Source organism: Heptranchias perlo, chromosome 20 (assembly GCF_035084215.1).
Source record: "Heptranchias perlo isolate sHepPer1 chromosome 20, sHepPer1.hap1, whole genome shotgun sequence".
Lineage (NCBI taxonomy): Eukaryota > Metazoa > Chordata > Chondrichthyes > Hexanchiformes > Hexanchidae > Heptranchias > Heptranchias perlo.
In genome coordinates, this window is record NC_090344.1 from 40908187 (window position 1) to 40927515 (window position 19329).

At 47.4% G+C, this 19329-nt stretch overlaps 1 protein-coding gene across 1 annotated transcript in view; it reads left to right on the plus strand.

Annotated features, from left to right (window-relative positions):
• Nucleotides 1-19329, plus strand: part of LOC137335735 (SMC5-SMC6 complex localization factor protein 2-like) — a 100322-nt gene that overhangs the window by 52947 nt on the left and 28046 nt on the right. The window contains exons 11-13 of the mRNA XM_068001062.1: nucleotides 1628-1804; nucleotides 9906-10003; nucleotides 18449-18536. Of these exons, the coding sequence (XP_067857163.1) occupies nucleotides 1628-1804; nucleotides 9906-10003; nucleotides 18449-18536 (363 nt within the window). The remainder of the gene's footprint in view (nucleotides 1-1627; nucleotides 1805-9905; nucleotides 10004-18448; nucleotides 18537-19329) is intronic.

Genomic DNA, 19329 nt, shown 5'->3' on the forward strand with positions numbered 1-19329 from the left:
CTGTTCAAAGAATAGCGGGAGTTTTCCCGGTGCCCTGACCAACATTCGTCCCTCAACCAACATCGCTTAAACAGATTATCTGGTCATTCCTCTTATTGCTGTTTTTTGATGTGGAGATGCCGGTGATGGACTGGGGTTGACAATTGTAAACAATTTTACAACACCAAGTTATAGTCCAGCAATTTTATTTTAAATTCACAAGCTTTCGGAGGCTTCCTCCTTCCTCAGGTGAAACCTGAGGAAGGAGGAAGCCTCCGAAAGCTTGTGAATTTAAAATAAAATTGCTGGACTATAACTTGGTGTTGTAAAATTGTTTACAATTGCTGTTTTTTGGACTTTGCTGCGCATAAATTTGGCAGCCCGTGTTTGCTTACATAACAGCAGTCACTACATTTCAAATGTAATTCATTGGCTGCAAAGTGATTTGGGTCATACTGAGGATGTGAAAGCTTCTATATAAATGCAGGTTCATTCTTTCTTTCTTGTTAGTACAGTTCTGTTCTGATTAAATGGATAACAATTTAGAGCTGGGTAGAGATAAATTACCAGTGACAAGATAAATGTGCCAATAAAGCATTTGCATGGTAGGTCCAAATAACTGTCCTGGATTTAAACAAGATAACCACAAATTGGAAAGGTGGCTTTACATACAGTAAAGGGGTTAACTGTTTCAGGAGATCGTAAAATAAGAGCCATGCATATTTTGGCTGCTCTGTTTACGGCTGTAATCTCTGCTGCCCTCTCAAGGGCCTCCCCGCTTTCTCCTCCTTCGTACTTCAGGGGCGTGTGAAGGAAGAAGAAAGTAAGATTACCTATCTTGTAGAGTCGTCTTCATTCTTTGAATTGCAGGCACCCTCTACGCGTGGCCTGCTTAACTGCCTGACCCCCAGGGTCTTGTGTTCACAGGGACATTCTCTTTCCTCAGGTACCTCTTAAGATAATATTGAAAGGAGTATCTGTGTGGACTATCTGCCTTACACAACAACAACAACAACTTGCATTAATATAGCGCCTTCAACGTAGTAAAATGCCCCAAGGCGCTTCACAGGAGTTTTATCAAACAAAATTTGACACTGAGCCACATAAGGAGGTATTAAGACAGGTAACGAAAAGCTTGGTCAAAGAGGTAGGTTTTAAGGAGCGTCTTAAAGGAGGAGAGAGAGGCAAAAAGGTTTAGAGAGGGAATTCCAGAGCGAGTGCTGGAGCGATTAAAATCGGGTATGCGCAAGAGGCCAAAATTGGAGGAGTGCAGAGATCTCGGAGGCTTGTAGGGCTGGAGGAAGTTATGGAGATAGGGATGGGCGAGGCCACGGAGGGATTTCAAAATAAGGATGAGAATTTTAAAAGCGATGAGAATTTTTATAGACGACATGGAACCAGGGGAATCGCACAAGCAGCATTCCTTAGCATCCTGGATGAGGTACCGGGTTGTCGACACTTATGAAACTGTATCCTAAGTACAAGTCAGAATCTTCTATAATATAGCATTTTTCCCCCCAAATAAATGGATTGTTGTGACAATAAGCAGAACTGTGGGATAACTGCGACCTCAGTCCAAGCATTGGGCCTGTGGTTGAAGTGGACCTGGATATACAATGTGCGACTCTTTGTTCTCTCTCTTTTGCAGTTTCTGACACTGTGCGCAGCAGCCAAACCTCACTGGTACTCGGATGGGGAGCTGTTGCTGTTGATCGTAATGCTGTGCCAGGCAAGCCTCGATGCTAGACTGTGCAATGTTCCCAGTGTGGATCTCCAGGGCCTGCTGCAGAGAATGCTGGATGACATTCAGGAATGGGACAAAGTGGTAATCATGCAGGTTCACTGCAAAGTAAAAAGTTGTTTTCTAAGCTCTGTCTGGGTGAGTACCCTGCAGGGTGTGGTACTAGGGCTGCCCAACCCTCTAGGATTGTCCTGGTGTCTCCAGGAATTGAAGATTAATTAATTTCCATGACACTGCTGCGAGCAAAACCCCGGAGAGAAATCATAGGGGTATTAACAAAATTGTTTTTTTTTTCATTTTCTTTGAACACTTTCGTTTATTAGTTATAAAAATATTGGAGATGGGGGAAGAAAGGTCGTTTGACTGGCAGTCAAGAATCATCCAATTGGGTAATGAAAAGTCTGTTCACTTTCTGATTGGCCGTGGGAAGGCAGGGCGCCGTGAGGAAGGATGTATGGTTGAATACAGGAGGTCATATGATGAAACCTCCAGGAATGCATCGAACCAGAGTTGGCAACACGATGTGGTACTCAGCTGTTCAGGCTAAGACAGGCTCAGGTTCAAATCCTGGACTGTACTGAATCAGCTGATCTCAGCTAGGTTGTTGGTAGGGCCGTACAGACTCCTGGGCTGAAAGAGAAAAGTTAACCTGAGTGTGAGTCTGCCTACATGCGCACACATGCATGCAGATGTCAGGGTAAGAATAGAATTGGACTCGATAGAGGAAAGCCTGCGAACCCAGGCAATCTAGGTTCACACAGGACAAGTGGACGTTTGGACTAGGTGCTAGAGAGATGTGAGTACCTGTGGGAACACACTCCAGCAATAGACAGTGTCTTCAGAGAAGGGAAGAAAACTGAAAGGGAAAAATATTTTCTAAAAACATTGACAACGTATCATCACACAAGACTGTGATTTATATAAAATCAGAGACTCATCCCATAACCATGGTCTTGCAGTTCCTAACAAGCTAAAATATAAGCTCTAACTAAATATAAGATAATCACTAATAAATCCAATAGGGAATTCAGGAGAACCTTCTTTACCCAGAAAGTGGTTAGAATGTAGAACTTGCTACCACATGGAGTAGTTGAGGCAAATAGCATAGATGCATTTAAGGGGAAGCTACATAAACATGAGGGGGAAAGGAATGGAAGGATATATTGATAGGGTGAGATCAAGTAAGGTGGGCGGAGGCTCATGTGGAGCATAAACACCGGCATGGACCAGTTGGGCCGAATGGCCTGTTTCTGTGCTGTACATTCTATATAAGCTGAGGTGAGGAGTGGTATTGGCAGAGGACTGTGATCAGCTGACCTGCCTGCCTCCTTCACTTGACACGAGGTTGTGATGCAGCAAGTTCGCAGGAGGGTACAAAAATCCCATGACCTGTGTTGTCGTACCAACCAATCTGGCCAGCCTCAAGATAAATACCACTGCTGACCACAGATATGTGAAGTAACAAAGTGCCATTTGTTCCCATCAGAAATCTAGTTGCACTCATGACTGTAGCTACATTGACCCAGTGTATTCCCAAGCCATCTTTCTGACTGCAGCATAGACATGCCCCACGCCCCACTGAACTGTGGGTCCACTAGCTGGCGATGTACAGCTTCAGCAGTTACTGCTCGCTTTTCTGTAATTTGGTCATGGCAGGCACCAAATTCTGTATGTACCCAAACTCCAAGTAAAGCCTTCCAGTTGTTGTTGGCCTCAGACTCCCAATGTCCCCATCTGCCTTCAGCGTTAAGAAGGACAGCTTACAATGTGCCAGCCACCTTCTTGTTCTAGATGCCCTAGCCTGCATACCTCAGTACCACACCAAGCGTTGCATTTACTAAGTGTGCAGCCCAGAATGGTATTTCTATCTGTCCTTGAGTAAAACATTTTTCAGAGCCACCTTTCCTGAAAATTGTGCTTCAAATTTTAGTATCACATAATTCTAGATTCTAGACACACAAGATTCTCGAACGGTCCCAGTGGATTGGGAGGTAGCAAATGTAACCCCACTGTTCAAGAAAGGAGGGAGAGAGAAAACAGGGACCTAAAGGCCAGTTAGCCTGACGTCAGTCGTTGGCAAAATGCTGGAATCCATTATTAAGGAAGTGGTAACAGGGCACTTAGAAAAGTCACAATATGATAGGCAGAGTCAACAAGGTTTTATGAAAGGGAAATCGTGTTTGACAAATTTATTAGAGTTCTTTGAAGATGTAACTGGCAGGGTAGATAAAGGGGAACCAGTGGATGTGGTATATTTGAATTTCCAAAAGGCATTCGATAAGGTGCCACATAAAAGATAACGCAAGATAAGGGCTCATGAGGTTGGGGGTAATATATTAGTATGGATAGAGGATTGGTTAACGGACCGAAAACAGACAGTAGGGGTCACCGGGTCATTTTCAGGTTGGCAGGCTGTAACTATTGGGGTACTGCAAGGATCAGTGCTTGGGCCTCAGCTATTTACGATCTATATTAATGACTTAGGCAAAGGGACCGAGTGTAATATATCCAAGTTTGCTGACGATACAAAGGTAGATGGTAACGTAAGTTGTGAGGAGGACACAAAGGGCTCGAATTTAGCAGGCCTGCGGGTTCCCAGTGGGTGGTCCTCCGGGAGCGTGGAAAACGCGGACGGCTAATCGTGTGCGTCCCCCACGCGATCGCGGGATAATTGACCTGATTAAGCCCTGCTTCCGGGTTCTCCGCTCCCCAGCTGCGTGCCGGCCGGCTGCGCATGCGCAGTACCGTCGACGCGATGTAGGAGCTCCACTTAAAGGGGCAGTCTCCCAAAGCCCCTCCTGCTGCAAGCAAGAGGTTTGAGACGATGGCTCAGCAAAGGGGAAAGGCTGCGCCCCGTTTTTCAGACCTGGCACTGCAGCTGATGCTGGAGGGCGTGAGGAGGAGGAGGGAAACGCTCTTCCCAGAAGATGGACGCAAGTTCCCTGCCGCCGCCACCAGGAAGGCATGGGCAGAGGTGGCGGCGGAGGTGAGCAGCAGGGGCAACACCCCAAGGACTTGGGAGCAGTGCCGCAAGCGCTTCAATGACCTGACTAGGTCTGGCAAGGTGAGTACACCAACGCACCCTCCCACATCCCGTCCCCACCATCACGCCAAACAGATCACTACCCCTCCTGCACAGCCACCACTGCGCTCCATCAGCAATCCTCACAGCCACTCATTCACCATCCTCGCCGTGCACGCAAGTACCCACCGTCCCTGACCCCACCCGAACACTACCACACACCCCAATCCCCATGCAATGGGACGGGCACGTGGCCCACGCATCCTCCCATCCATCCGCGCCACGCTCAACCCAACCACACCGATGCTCGATGCGTCTCACGATGCAATACGCACCCACTCACACATCTGTGTTTTGCCTTCACAGGAGAAGAGAAGCAAGAACAATCGGGAAAGGGCACGCACCGGAGGTGGGCCGCCGCAAGTGGTGGAGCTCACCGACGTCGAGGTGGAGGCGCTTGACCTCGCCCGCACGCGACATTGCCTGTCGGTGGCTGATGGCGAGTGTGTCGCTGCCGAAACGGCCGGTAAGGGAAAGCTGACACTCAACACCCATGATCGCGAGTTACCGTATCATCACCTGCCATCAGGCGCACTGTCAAGTTGGTCCACATGCCTCAAAGTGCCCTCTGTTCTCTTGCAGGTCCGTCTGTGTGTGAAGCGATCGTGGAGGGCGATTCCTCAGAGGACATGGCGGTCTCTGAGGGTGCATCGTCACATCAGAGCCAACCATCCACCAGCGCAGAGACACGCACCTCGGTGGGTCCCCCTCGGCAACTAGTTGGGGTAGCACTTGGTGAGTCACCGCGCACGAGTGAGCATGAGCAGACCCTGGTGGCAGGGGCAGCCGCGGAGGGTCCGCGACGGAGGGAGCACTCATCTCCAGGCTCTGCTCAGCCGGACCCAGATGCTGAACCCAGGGGGCCACCAGTGAAAAGGAGAGTCGTCGAGGGGCACCAGCTAATTGCTGAGGTACTGGGAGAGGTGCCGCGCGCATTGTCCACAATAGCGCAGGCGATGGAGGAGTCCAACTCCTGCATGTGGGCATTGGTGGCGCAGGCACAGGAGGGTACCGGCAACACAGTGTCGCGGGTAGGTGCGGGACTGTCTGCGGTGGAGGACAGGCTGGCCTCCCTCGAGCGTCACGCACAGCTCCAGATTGAGTCCATGCAGGCCCTGACAACGTCTGTACGGATTCAGGGTGAGCAACATTCCGCCGCCATCAACAGGCTGACGGATACACTAGGGGTGGCCTTGCAAGGCCTCACACATGCCATCCAAACTGCCGTCCAGCAGGGTGGAAGGGGTGATGTGGGCCGAGGCCAAAAGAGGGATGATGGTGACCGGGGACATGGAAGCAGGGACGCTTCTCAAGGCGCCCCCACGTCCCACTCGTCGCCCACCTCTCAACCAGTACCCGCAATGGTGCCTCCTCTCCAGGTGGCCGAGTCTGCCCCTGCCCCGGTGCAGGAGGAGCAGTCTGTGGAGGTGCCGTCACGGGCACCGAAACCCAGGGGCCGTCCGCCAAAAGCATCTACCCAGTCAAGGCAAGAAGACGAGCAACCTGCCACTACCTCTGCTGGAGCCACAGGGGTAGCACCACGTAGGGGTTCCCGGAAAAGAATTGCAAAGGCGTTATAATCACAAAGGGAATACACCAGGGTGTCTATTAATTTGTACATTTTTTTTTATATAATGTCACATTGGAGATATTAAATACTCTATTCTCACCACTCCTGCCACCTCTCGTCCATTCTTCCGCGGCTTGTGCAATAGGTGCGTTCCGTGGAGGCCATCATGACGGCGAACACCTGCTGCCACCCATTGGGCACACTGCTGTGGGTGCAGGATTACTGGCAGCACTCTTCAGTGGAGGGGGCTGGTATGGCCGCTCGCATGTGCAGGTGAGGAGATGCGAGCGCCTCGCAGTGTCTGACTCTAGGAGAACCGTTGACGTATGAGTGCCTCCCTGGCCCGGCGACCATCCCGGTGAGTCGTGGTTCGGCGCATGGGTCGTCCACTATCCTCTGGCGCCTCCTCCTCCTCCGCCTCCTCCTCCTCCGCCTCCTCCTCCTCCTCCTCCTCGCCCTCGCCTTCCTCAATGTGGGTGGCGGGTGTGGATGGGGCCTCCTCCAGCGGCACCCCTCTCTGTTGGGCCATGTTGTGCAGGGCACAACAGACAACTGATTCGTCCCACTCTGAATGGTGTGTATTGCAGCGCTCCCCCAGAACGATCAAGGCACCTGAAGCACATCTTGAGAAGCCCTATGGTCTGCTCAATTGTAGACCTGGTAGCAGTGTGGCTGTCATTGTACCGACGCTCCGGCTCGGTGATGGGGTTCCTCAGAGGTGTCATGAGCCACGTGTGTAGGGGATACCCCTTGTCGCCGAGGAGCCAGCCGTTGCCGGCGTTGGGTGCCTGCAGGATGGGCGGGACGGCGGACTCCCTGAGGACGAAGGCATCGTGGCAGCTGCCGGGGTATCTGGCGCACACGTGTAGGAATCTCTGGCGGTGGTCACAGATGAGCTGGGCGTTCATGGAGTGATACCCCTTCCTGTTGATGAACAGCCCTGGCTCATGCGGAGGTGCCTGTATTGCGATGTGGGTGCAGTCGATTACACCCTGCACCCGTGGGAAGCCGGCCATGGCATGGAATCCAACCGCCCTCTCCATCTGGCTGCGCTCGTCCATGGCGAAGTTGATGTAGTGCGAGGCCCTGCGGAACAACCCATCGGTGACCTGCCTTATGCACTTGTGTGCAGAGGACTGACAGACCCCGGTGATGTCCCCGGTGGCACCCTGGAAGGAACCGGATGCGAAGAAGTCGAGGGCAGTGGTGACTTTGACGGCGACAGGTAGGAAGATGCTGCTTGGTCCATCAGGGAGCAGCTCGTCGTTAAGGAGGCTGCAGATGTTGGCGACTACCTGGCGATTGACTCTGAGCCGACGTATGCACTGCTCCTCGGAGAGGTCCATGAAGCTGAGCCTCGCTCTGTACACCCTGTGCGGAGGGTAGTGCCTCCTGCGACGCATCTCTCTGTGCGGTTGCCCTCCCTCCTGCTGTGCAGGTGGGTGTGCCGCAGCACCGTGTTGGGGGGCCCCACGTCTCCGAACCGGACGGCGTGGACTGCGAGGCTGCTGGGGCTGGTCATCCTGTTCGTCCTCCGACGATGTCAACGCACCACCCATCTGGCAGGTGTTGGTCTGAGGGGTTGTGCAGTGTGGGTGGGTGTTTCCTCGGACTGGGGCTGCGGTTTCGTGTCGGTCTGTCCTCTGGCTTGGCGGGGGGTGGTGGAGGGCAGGGGTTGCCCTATGTGACGCGGTGGCCTCCTGCGTGGGTGAGGGCTCTCCCCTGTGGAGCGCACCTTGGCACCTGCCACAGGCTGCTGGCTGCAACACGCCTGGTTGGAGAGGGACTGTTTCCCCCAGTGTGTGAAACTCACTGCCTTGAACCTAAAATCCCACACTTCCTCTTTTGACAGCTGCTTCAGCTCATTAACTGACCACAACGAGCAAGGTAAGTACTCTCAAGTGGAACCCCGCTGGCTTTAATTGCCTGCGGGATTCCCACCAGCGGGGCTTGCGCGTGCAGCCCCGCACGTCAGTGCGGTACCCGGAAGTGGCCGGGATTTAGTCGCGATCCGGTCACGTGACCGGATATCGGGATTTTCGGGCCCGCCCCGCTGGGAACCCGCCGGAAACACGATCCCAAAATCGAGCCCAAAGAGTCTGCAAAGGGATACAGACAGGCTAAGTGGGTGGGCAAGAAGGTGGCAGATGGAGTATAATGTGGGGAGATGTGAGGTTATTCATTTTGATAGGAAGACTAGAAAAACAGAATATTTTTAAATGGTGAGAAACTATCAAATGTTGGTGTTCAGAGAGATCTGGATGCCTTTGTACAACAAGCACAGAAAGTTAACATGCAGGTACAGCAAGCAATTAGGAAGGCAAATGACATGTTGGCCTTTATTGCAAGAGGGTTGGAGTGCAAGAGCAAGGAAGTCTTACTACAATTGTATCGAGCTTTGGTGAGACCATCGTACAGTGCACAGTTTTAGTCTCCTTATCTAAGGAAGGATATACCTGCCTTAGAGGCGGTCCAACGAAGGTTCACTAGATTCATTCCTGGGATGAGAAGGTTGTCCTATGAGGAGAGATTAAGTAGAATGGGCCTATATTCTCTGGAGTTTAGAGGAATGAGAGGTGATCTCATTGAAACATATACGATTCTGAGGGAGGCTTAACAAGGTAGATGCTGAGAAATTGGTTTCCCTGGCTGGAGAATCTAGAACTAGGGGGCATAGTTGCAGGATAAGGGGCTGGCTATTTAAGACTGAGATGAAGAGGAATTTCTCCACTCAGAGGGTTGTGAATCTTTGGAATTCTCTACCCCAGAGGGCTGTGGATGCTCAGTCGTTGAGAAAATTCAAGGCTGAGATAGATAGATTTTTGGACTCTGGGGGAATCAAGGGATATGAGGATCGGGCAGGAAAGTGGAGTTGAGGTCGAAGATCAATCATGATTTTATTGAATGGTGGAGCAGGCTCGAGGGGCTGAATGGCCTACTCTTGCTCCTAATTCTTACGTTCTTAATTGTTTTGTTTTGACTTGGGAGAAACAAAATGAACAATCTAATTATAAAAGAACTGCAAACTAATAAAGTCTGACAATGAAAAGTGCACACACCAGGATAAACATCACAACTAAGAGCAAGCACACCAATAAAGACAGCGATCCATACCTCAAAGAACCTCGTGCAAAAAAAAACATGCGACTGAAGTGATTGCACTAAAACCAAACATCGTAGGGCAGGGATCAGCAACGCACACCCCCATTTGCCAAGGGATTACCTCTCGCGTCTATGGAAGTATATCGAGTTTCCTCTGCCCCAATGTAGCATTTTAAAAAAATCTTAAGTAATGAAAGCACAAGACAACAGACTAATACTTCCATTTCTGTTGTAACCCAACCTTTGGATTTGATGCTGCAGTATTAATAGGGACAACATACGTACATAGGTTAATGGCCACTGTGTCTGCCATTTTGTTCTGTTCTCAGCCCACTCACCAATGTTGTACACACTATGTTGTATGATTTAGCTATGTTTTAAGTAGTGAACGCTTAGTTTGTTTTAACATCTGTTGTGCATTTTTTCATCAGATGGCTGAGCTTTGTGCAGCTCTGAGCAGCCTCTCAGCGCACCACCACGATTTGCTGAATGTAGTCAAGTCACTACCAGATACCAGCATCAGAGGAAGGTACATCAGTGATGGCTTTTCAGATTCTGTAAATAAAAGCTCCAACCTTGGGCTCAAAAATAACCTTACCCCCAACTATTAAATTGAAATATCTACCCGTATCTATTTTTATTTTGAACATTGCACATCCGTTGACCTCCCAACTGACCATTGTGTTTCAGATGCTTGAGGTTAAATGCTAAATTGTAATGCTTTCCTATTTATATCCTTGCACTCCACCACCTGGTTTGCATTGCTTGCAGTTGAGAGGAGGGAATTGTAGCCTGAGGATAAGTGGCACAGCCAAATATCAACTCAACTCAAGCAGATGGCCTCAGTCAGATGTCCTACCACCATCTGGTGAGGTTTTTTTACTTTATTTTGCCTATGTTAGGTACAGTTGTTTTTTTTTCCCAGATGAATATTTAAGGGTAGAGCCATAATCAGGCCTTCCCCTGGAGAATTTTTTCAAATTTCTATTCAATTTAGTAGGCAGCGGCTGAACGCAATAAAAGAAGATTCAAATTGAATGTAGCTTTTACCGTGGCTGAATTCGACTGAGCTGTGTAAACAGAAGGTCCCAGGTTTGATCCCAGGTCTGCGCTGAGATAGCTGGGTTCGGCTAGGGCAGCAGTTGTTACAATAGGCTTTGGTGGCCTGGGTGAGGGTATGGAATAATCAGCCAGGTCTCCTATTCGTGGTCACTATCTAGTGACTCCTGCTGGAAAGTACACGAGTGGATATCTGATCGTCCCCACTGCCAAGACTCACAGTCTCACTCATGAAGAATGACCATCTGGGGGAGATACTGGAGGACTACCAGTGCCCGTGAAACTTCACTCCAACAGGAATCAGCACCTTGGGGAGAGGAATGGAGAATGCTGGAAGAATAGCTTTTACAAGGAAAGGACACATAGGAACAGGAATAGGCCATTCAGCCCCTTGTGCCTGCTCCGCCATTTGATAAGATCATGGCTGATCTGTGATCTAATTCCATATACCTTTGGCCCATATCCCTTAATACCTTTGGTTGCCAAAAAGCTATCTATCTCACATTTAAATTTAGCAATTGAGCTAGTATCAATTGTCATTGCCGGAAGAGAGTTCCAAATTTCTACCACCATTTGTGTGTAGAAATGTTTTCTAATCTCACTCCTGAAAGGTCTGGCTCTAATTTTTAGACTGCGCCCCCTACTCCTAGAATCCCCAACCAACAGAAATAGTTTCTCTCTATCCACCCTATCTGTTCCCCTTAATATCTTATCAACTTGGATCAGATCACCCCTTAACCTTCTAAACGCCAGAGAATACAACCCCAATTTGTGTATTCTCTCCTCGCAACTTAACCCTTGAAGTCCGGGTATCATTCTAGTAAACCTACGCTGCACTCCCTCCAAGGCCAATATGTCCTTCCGAAGGTGCGGTGCCCAGAACCTCTCACAGTACTCCAGGTGTGGTCTAACCAGGTATAGCTGCAGCATAACTTCTGCCCCCTTGTACTCTAGTCCTCCAGATATAAAGGCCAGCATTCCATGAGCCTTATTGATTATTTTCTGCACCTGTTCATGACACTTCAATGATCTATGTACCTGAACCCCTAAGTCCCTTTGGACATCCACTGTTTTTAACTTTTTACCATTTAGAAAGTACCCGGTTCTATCCTTTTTTGATCCAAAGTGGATGACCTCACATTTGCCGACATTGAATTCCATTTGCCACAGTTTTGCCCATTCACCTAATCTATCAATATCCCTTTGTAATTTTATGTTTTCATCTACACTGCTTACAATGCCACAAATCTTTGTGTCATCGGCAAACTTAGATTTGAGACTTTCTATGCCCTCATCTAAGTCATTAATAAATATTGTGAATAATTGAGGCCCCAAGACAGATCCCTGCGGGGTTCCACTAATCACATCCTGCCAATGTGAGTCCCTACCCATTATCCCTACTCTCTGTCGCCTTTCGCTCAGCCAACTTGCTAACCAGGTCTGTACTTTTCCCTCGATTCCATGGGCTTCTATCTTAACTAACAGTCTCTTATGTGGGACTTTATCAAATGCCTTCTGGAAGTCCATATAAATAACATCCATTGACATTCCCCTGTCCACTAGTTTAGTCACCTCTTCAAATAATTCAATCAGGTTTGACAGGCATGACCTACCTTTCACAAATCCTTGCTGGCTCTCTCTGATTAACTGAAAATTCTCGAGGTGTTCAGACACCCTATCCTTAATTATAGACTCCAGCATTTTCCCCACAACAGATGTTAGGCTAACTGGTCTATAATTCCCTGGTTTCCCTCTCTCTCCTTTCTTAAAAAGCGGAATGACGTGCAATTTTCCAATCTAGAGGGACAGTTCCTGAATCTAGAGAACTTTGAAAGATTATAGTTAGGGCGTCTGTAATGTGCTCACCTACTTCCTTTAAAACCCTGGGATGGAAACCATCTGGTCCTGGCATTTGTCACTCTTTAGTGCTGTTATTTTCTTCATTACTGTTGCTTTACTTATGTTAATTTTATCGAGTCCCTGTCCCCGATTCAATATTAGTTTTCTTGGGATTTCCGGCATGCTATCCTCTTTTTCTACTGTAAATACTGACGTAAAGTAATTGTTCAACATGTCCACCATTTCCCCATTGTCAATGACAATATCCCCACTTTCAGTTTTTAAGGGGCCAACACTGCTCCTGACCACCCTCTTTTTCCCAATAAAACTAGAAAAGTTCTTCGTATTGGTCTTGATATCCCTTGCAAGTTTCTTTTCATACTCTCTTTTTGCAGCTCTTACTATCTGTTTTGTGACCCTTTGTTGATCTTTGTATCTTTCCCATTTGCCAGGATCTGTGCCATTTTTTGCCTTTTTGTATGCCCTTTCCTTATGTCTTATACTGTCCCTTACCTCTTTAGTTGTCAATGGCTTTTTTTTTGGCAAGTAGAGTTCTTGCCCCTCAGGGGTATAAACCAATTCTGTATCACATTAAATGTTTCTTTAAACATTTGCGACTGATGATCAGTCGTTTTACCCATTAACAGATTTGCCCAGTTTACTGTGGACAGTCTCTGTCTCATCCCTTTGAAGTCGGGCTTACCCAAGTCTAGAATCTTAGCAGCTGTTTCACTTTTTTCCCTTTCAAACACTACAATGAACTCGATCATGTTATGATCACTATTGGATAGATGTTCACGCACAGTTAAGCTGTTAACTAAATCTGGTTCATTACTCATTACTAAATCTCGCATGGCTTTCCCCCCTGTTGCCACTCGGACATACTGCTGTAGAAAACTATCCCGGACACACTCAAGAAATTCACTACCTTTCTGACAGTTGCTAGTCTGCTTTTCCCAATCTATGTGAAGGTTAAAGTCCCCCATTAAGACCACTATGCCTTTCTTACATGCTTGTCTAATCTCTGCATTTATACAATCTAGCACTTCAGAGCTGCTGCCAGGGCTCCTATATACAATTCCCACAATAGTCTTCGATCCTTTCCTATTTCTCAATTCAACCCATAAGGTCTCTGTTGGTTGCATACCCCTCGTTATATCCTCCTTTATCATTGAAGTGATTTCATCTCTAATCACTAAGGCTACTCCTCCCCCTCTTCCATTTTCCCTATCTCTCCTGTAGACCTTGTAACCCGGTATATTTAGTTCCCAATCCTGACCATCCTGCAGCTATGTCTCAGTGATAGCTATCATGTCATACCCTCCAATTTGAATTTGAATCTGTAGTTCATTTAATTTATTCCTTATACTCTGTGCATTTGTATATAGAACTCTTAGTTGGGCCACACACCCAAGCCTGACCTTCAGCTTTGATGCTGGGTTAATTGCTTTACGCCTTCTAGTTTTCACTTTATCTGTAGTGCCTAAAGTACACTTTCTTTCTGCTGCTCTACGCTTTTCCCTTTCACTTGTTCTTGAACAACTGTTTGTACTATTTGTATTGTAAATTTCCCCTGGGTCTTCCCCTCTCTTGCTGCTCTCAACTTTACTCCCTTCTGACTCCCCGCTCAGGTTCCCATCCCCCTGCCACTCTAGTTTAAACCTTCCCCAACAGCACGAGCAAACACCCCCGCGAGGACATTGGTCCCGGTCCTGCTCGGGTGTAACCCATCCCGCTTGTCCAGGTCACACTTTCCCCAGAACCGGTCCCAATGTCCCAGGAATCTAAATCCCTCCCTCCTACACCGTCCCTGCAGCCATGCATTCATCCGGTCTATTCTTCTATTCCTATACTCACTAGAACGTGGCACTGGTAGTAATCCTGAGATCACTACCTTTGAGGTCCTGCTTTTTAATTTATCTCCTAACTCCTTAAATTCACCTCGCAGGACCTCATCCCTTTTTGTTACCTATGTCGTTGGTACCGATATGGACCGCGACTACTGGCTGTTCACCCTCCCCCCTCCAGAATGCCCTGCAGCCACTCCATGACATCCTTGACCCTAGCACCAGGGAGGCAACATACCATCCTGGAGTCACGTTTGCGGCTGCAGAAACGCCTATCTGTTCCCCTTACAATTGAATCCCCTATCAATATAGCCCTGCCACTCTTATTCCTCCCCTCCTGTGCAGCAGAGCCACCCGTGGTGCCACAAACTTGCCTCTTGCTGCTTTCCCCTGATAAGCCATCTCCCCCAATAGTATCCAAAGTGTTATATCTGTTTGAGAGGCAGATGGCCCCAGGGGACTCCTGCTCTACCTGCCTAGTCATTTTACTCTGCCTGGCGGTCACCCATTTCCTTTCTGCCTGCGTAATCTTTACCTGCAGTGTGACCACCTCACTGAATGTGCTATCCACAATAGTCTCAGCATCGCGGATGCTCCACAGTGAATCCACCCGCAGCTCCAGCTCCGAAATGCGGTTAGCCAGTAGCTGCAGTTGGACACACTTCCTGCACACGTGGTCGCCAGGGACACTAGTTGTGTCCATGACTTCCCACATAGTGCAGGAGAAGCATATCACAGGTGCAAGCTCTGCTGCCATGACTTGCCTTAGATTTACACTCTCAGACTCTCCTCCCGCTCTCGGTGTCTCCTTTTATGCTGTGCTCACCTCTCAGACTCTCCTGCCTCACCTGTGATATCGCACAGTAGTTTTCTCTTGTTGCAGGTCTGCTGCTTTTATCCCCACTCTTGGTCTTCTGCTGCTCAGGTCTGCCGCCGCTCTGCGGAAAAAGTTAAGAAAGGCAAGGCAAAGCAGCACCTCCTTCCCCCACTTCACCGAACTCCCACACTCACCAAGCTCTCAGTTGACCACTCAGTGCTCCGTTGCACTCATCTGGTTGTAGCAGCTCTGCTTGTTATGCTATGAATCACTCCCTCCCTTTGTCCCACCATTGGTGGTCGAACAGTCACTCATTTTGGTCCTGCTCTCTGGAACTCTCTCCCTAAACCTCTTTCTTCACCTCTTTCCACTTGTACAAATCTTTTCAAGAACCATCTCTTCAACCAAGCTTTCCATCACATTTCCTACTATTCCTCTTCCTTCTTCAGCATTCATTCCCAATCACCAACTGTAAAGCACCTTGGAACTATATCCTATGTTAAAGATGTCATGTAAATTTAAGTCGTTGTTGAATCCCCACTCTGAGCTAAAGATTGTGGCAGTGTGACTGTGGGGGGGGGGGGGGCAGGGGGGTAATCCAGAAGGCAAACGGAATATTGGCCTTTATTTCTAGGGGGATGGAGTATCAAAACAGGGAAGTCATGCTACAACTGTGCAGGGTGCTGGTGAGACCACACCTGCAATACTGCGTACAGTTCTGGTGCCCTTATTTAAGGAAGGACATACTTGCATTGGAGGCAGTTCAGAGAAGGTTCACTAGGTTGATTCCGGGTATGGAAGGGTTGTCTTATGAGGAACGATTGAACAGGTTGGGTCTATACTCATTGGAGTTTAGAAGAATGAGAGGCGATCTTATTGAAACATACAAGATTCTGAAGGGACTCGATAGGGTAGATGCTGAGAGGATGTTACCCCTCATGGGGGAATCTAAAACTAAGTGGCATAGCCTCAGAATAAGGCGTTACCCGTTTAAGATGGAAATGAGGAGGAATTTCTTCTCCCAGAGGGTCGTGAATCTTTGTAATTCTTTACCCCAAAAAGCAGTGGAGGCTGAGTCATTGAATACATTCAAGGCTGAGTTAGACATCAGCAAGGGAGTCAGAGGATATGGGGAAAAGGCGGGAAAGTGGAGTTGAGGTAAAAATGAGATCAGCCATGATCTCATTGAATGGCGGCGCAGGCTCGAGGGGCCGAATGGCCTACTCCTGCTCCTATCTCTTATGGTCTTATCTCAGGAATCAATCTAGTGATGCTTCGTTGGACCAACTCTAAGGCAAGTATATCCTTCCTTAGATAAGGAGACTTCATCAAGATATATAATGTATTAAATGATGCGGGTAAGGTGAACCCAGAATATGACTTTAAGTCTGGCCAATCTGGATTTCAATTTTAAATGAATGGAAAAGTACGTTTAAAATAGATACAAGAAAGACTTTCTTCTCACAACAGGTGACAACTGTTGGATTAATCTGCTACGCAGTCCAAGACACTAAAAGTGTCCAAAATGCACTCTAATGTGAGGCTGGGCGAGTGGAGTTTTTGAGCGATAAATTTCAATGGGTTGAATAGCTCTTATGTTTTATTGTTAATTTTTGTGAATTAGTTGTACAAAGAAAGGGCGAGGCTTGAACAGTTTCAGAAGTGAATAGTATGAGTGGTGTTTCCTCCCTAGAGAATGGGCGTCACAGCCATTGTTGGTTATTAAACAGTGCACTGGGATTCTTTGCGCTGTAGCAAAGGGACAACCCATTTAAAGTACAGGAGCTGTGAACTGCCTGGCACTCTGCATTGTTGCCATCTTAACAAGAACAGCAAATGCAAACTAGTGCAGGCCATTTCTGTTATATTTAATTAGCCTCTTAGATGCCTGAGGCAGAGCGATCATTCGGGGAGCATGGACAGCCACATTCTTCCATTCACTTTTGAAGAAAAAGGCACCACCATAATTTTGCAACAAGCACAACTTTCTTGTCTCAGGGATTTCTGTCACGGTGCCTGTTTAAGTTGCTGGAACATCTCCTAACGCTTGGGGAAACATTCATAGAAGAAATAATGAATAAACTGAGTTTTATTTTTCAATAATAATTGCAAAAGAGTGAACACATACATTTGACAGTGGTGATGTTTTACTGTCAGCTTTTGAAAAATGTTCTTATGAAAATAACAGTGCAATTGCTCAGATTTTCAAACATTTTTCTTGGCTTACTCAAGCTCTCAATTCAAAGCTTTAAAGTTAAATCTTATTTTTAAATATCAATTATTGTTTCTTATCCCACCCCCCCCCCCCACCCCCAAAATGTTTTCCCCTTTCTGAAATGTGTTGACTTTAGCTTGAGTACAGTGCCAAAGTGGCCATTCTTTGTGTGAGCCGAAACAGATTATTCAACAATGGTGTGCATCACTGCTGACCCCAATGTTGCATCTCACCTGATATCCAAACATGATGTGGAGATGCCGGTGATGGACTGGGGTTGACAATTGTAAACAATTTTACAACACCAAGTTATAGTCCAGCAATTTTATTTTAAATTCACAAGCTTTCGGAGATTTTCTCCTTCCTCAGGCAAACATTTGCCTGAGGAAGGAGAAAATCTCCGAAAGCTTGTGAATTTAAAATAAAATTGCTGGACTATAACTTGGTGTTGTAAAATTGTTTACAGATATCCAAACAGTAATCACGTTTCTTTTTTCCCCACTTTTTTTTATTACTTTCAAATATATATTTTATGAAAGAGTACATTTACATATACATATGTATTGTAACCATTTTTAATAATCCAGAATATTCAAGAATAGGCCCAAATGTGGTGGCAAGCTTGACCGCAGTTCCTCATGCTGGGAGTTTTCATTCAAGCACTCAAATTTAGTTTTCCCAATGGCCTAATGGACATAAGTGTCTGTGCTCAGTTAGATAATGTAAGCCCAGGGCAGCAGAAGAGGTGCTGAGATTGGTCACAGGACCCCTGATCTAGGGAGGGGGTGGGGAAAATCCCATTCTGCCCACTCCTGATCATTAATCCTTGCTGGACGTTGGGTGAGGACAGCATCAGGCTCAGCTGTGATACCCGTGGTTGAATAATTCGCTGACACTGTCTTGGCTCAAATGAAGAACGGTCACTTGAGTGAGAGACAAGAGGAATGCCGGTGCCCCATTGTAATTGTAGCCCAGCTTGAGTCAGTGGCTTCAGAAGAGGAGCCAAGAAAATCGAGAGCTTCCCAGAACAATATAGCAGAGAAAGGGGAGCTGATTTCTTCAGGTTAATTTTACTTTGATAAATGCCAGTTCTTGCAGCCATTTCAAGTGACACGGTGTTTCTTTTATTAAAAGAAGTCTTAACATGTTGATTTTTTTAACTTTACTTTGAACGCAACTCCTTTCATCATCTGACAGGCAGCTGCAGAGACACCTGAGCCTTGCAGTCATTGGGAAGCTGGTTGGAAGGAAGGATGAATGCAAACCAGCACAGGGTGATGTGCAGGTGAGTGGCAGCAATCAAAGGGAATTGGGCTAGGTTCCTGCTGGCACCTGTGGCAATACCTGTCTTTTCCTTCGCTGTGCATATATGATGGGGTGGGGTTAACTTCAACATTTTTGTTCCTTATTTATCCCCTCCTGTTTTGAACATCCTGACTCTTAAAGATTGACAGTAAATGTTGATAGGCAAATCAGTCATGGGGGAATCATGCCTTTTATCAACTCAGTCACTGCGGAAGGTGGGGGGGACGAGGGGGAAGGTGTTACCCATTTCTCCTTTTAGCGAATGGTAGCATCCATTTGCAGATCTCTACCCACTTTCCACTGCACTTTTCTTCAGAATCAACACAAACAGACAGATTTTCCCCTGCAGAGCTCCCAGTATTAAGATGCCAGTCTGCTGCTTGCTTGCTTTCTTTCTTGGTTCCAGCCATTTTCCACACGCTGCTGGATTCCCATACTGTGTGTCTGTTTTTCATCTAAGGTGGAGGTGGGATATCCTAAAAGGCACAGGCTTTTTCGGAAGTTATTTGTTACCTTCATAGCCTTCTCCCTCACCCCCGCTGCATAAAGAGCACTCCACCCTCACAGCTTCAATTCTCTTTTCTCCACACTGGTGAAAACATTCAGCTTCGATTCTATGATACTTATTTGTGTTGACGTTCTGTCACATTATAGAGGGGTTAGATCAGCCAGGCTTCCTCCTCCTCATCACTTTCCGGTGACTCATGCCAGAAAGTGCATATGTGTGGCTGTCAGATGAAGACACCACAGTCAAACAACCTGTTCTCACCGTT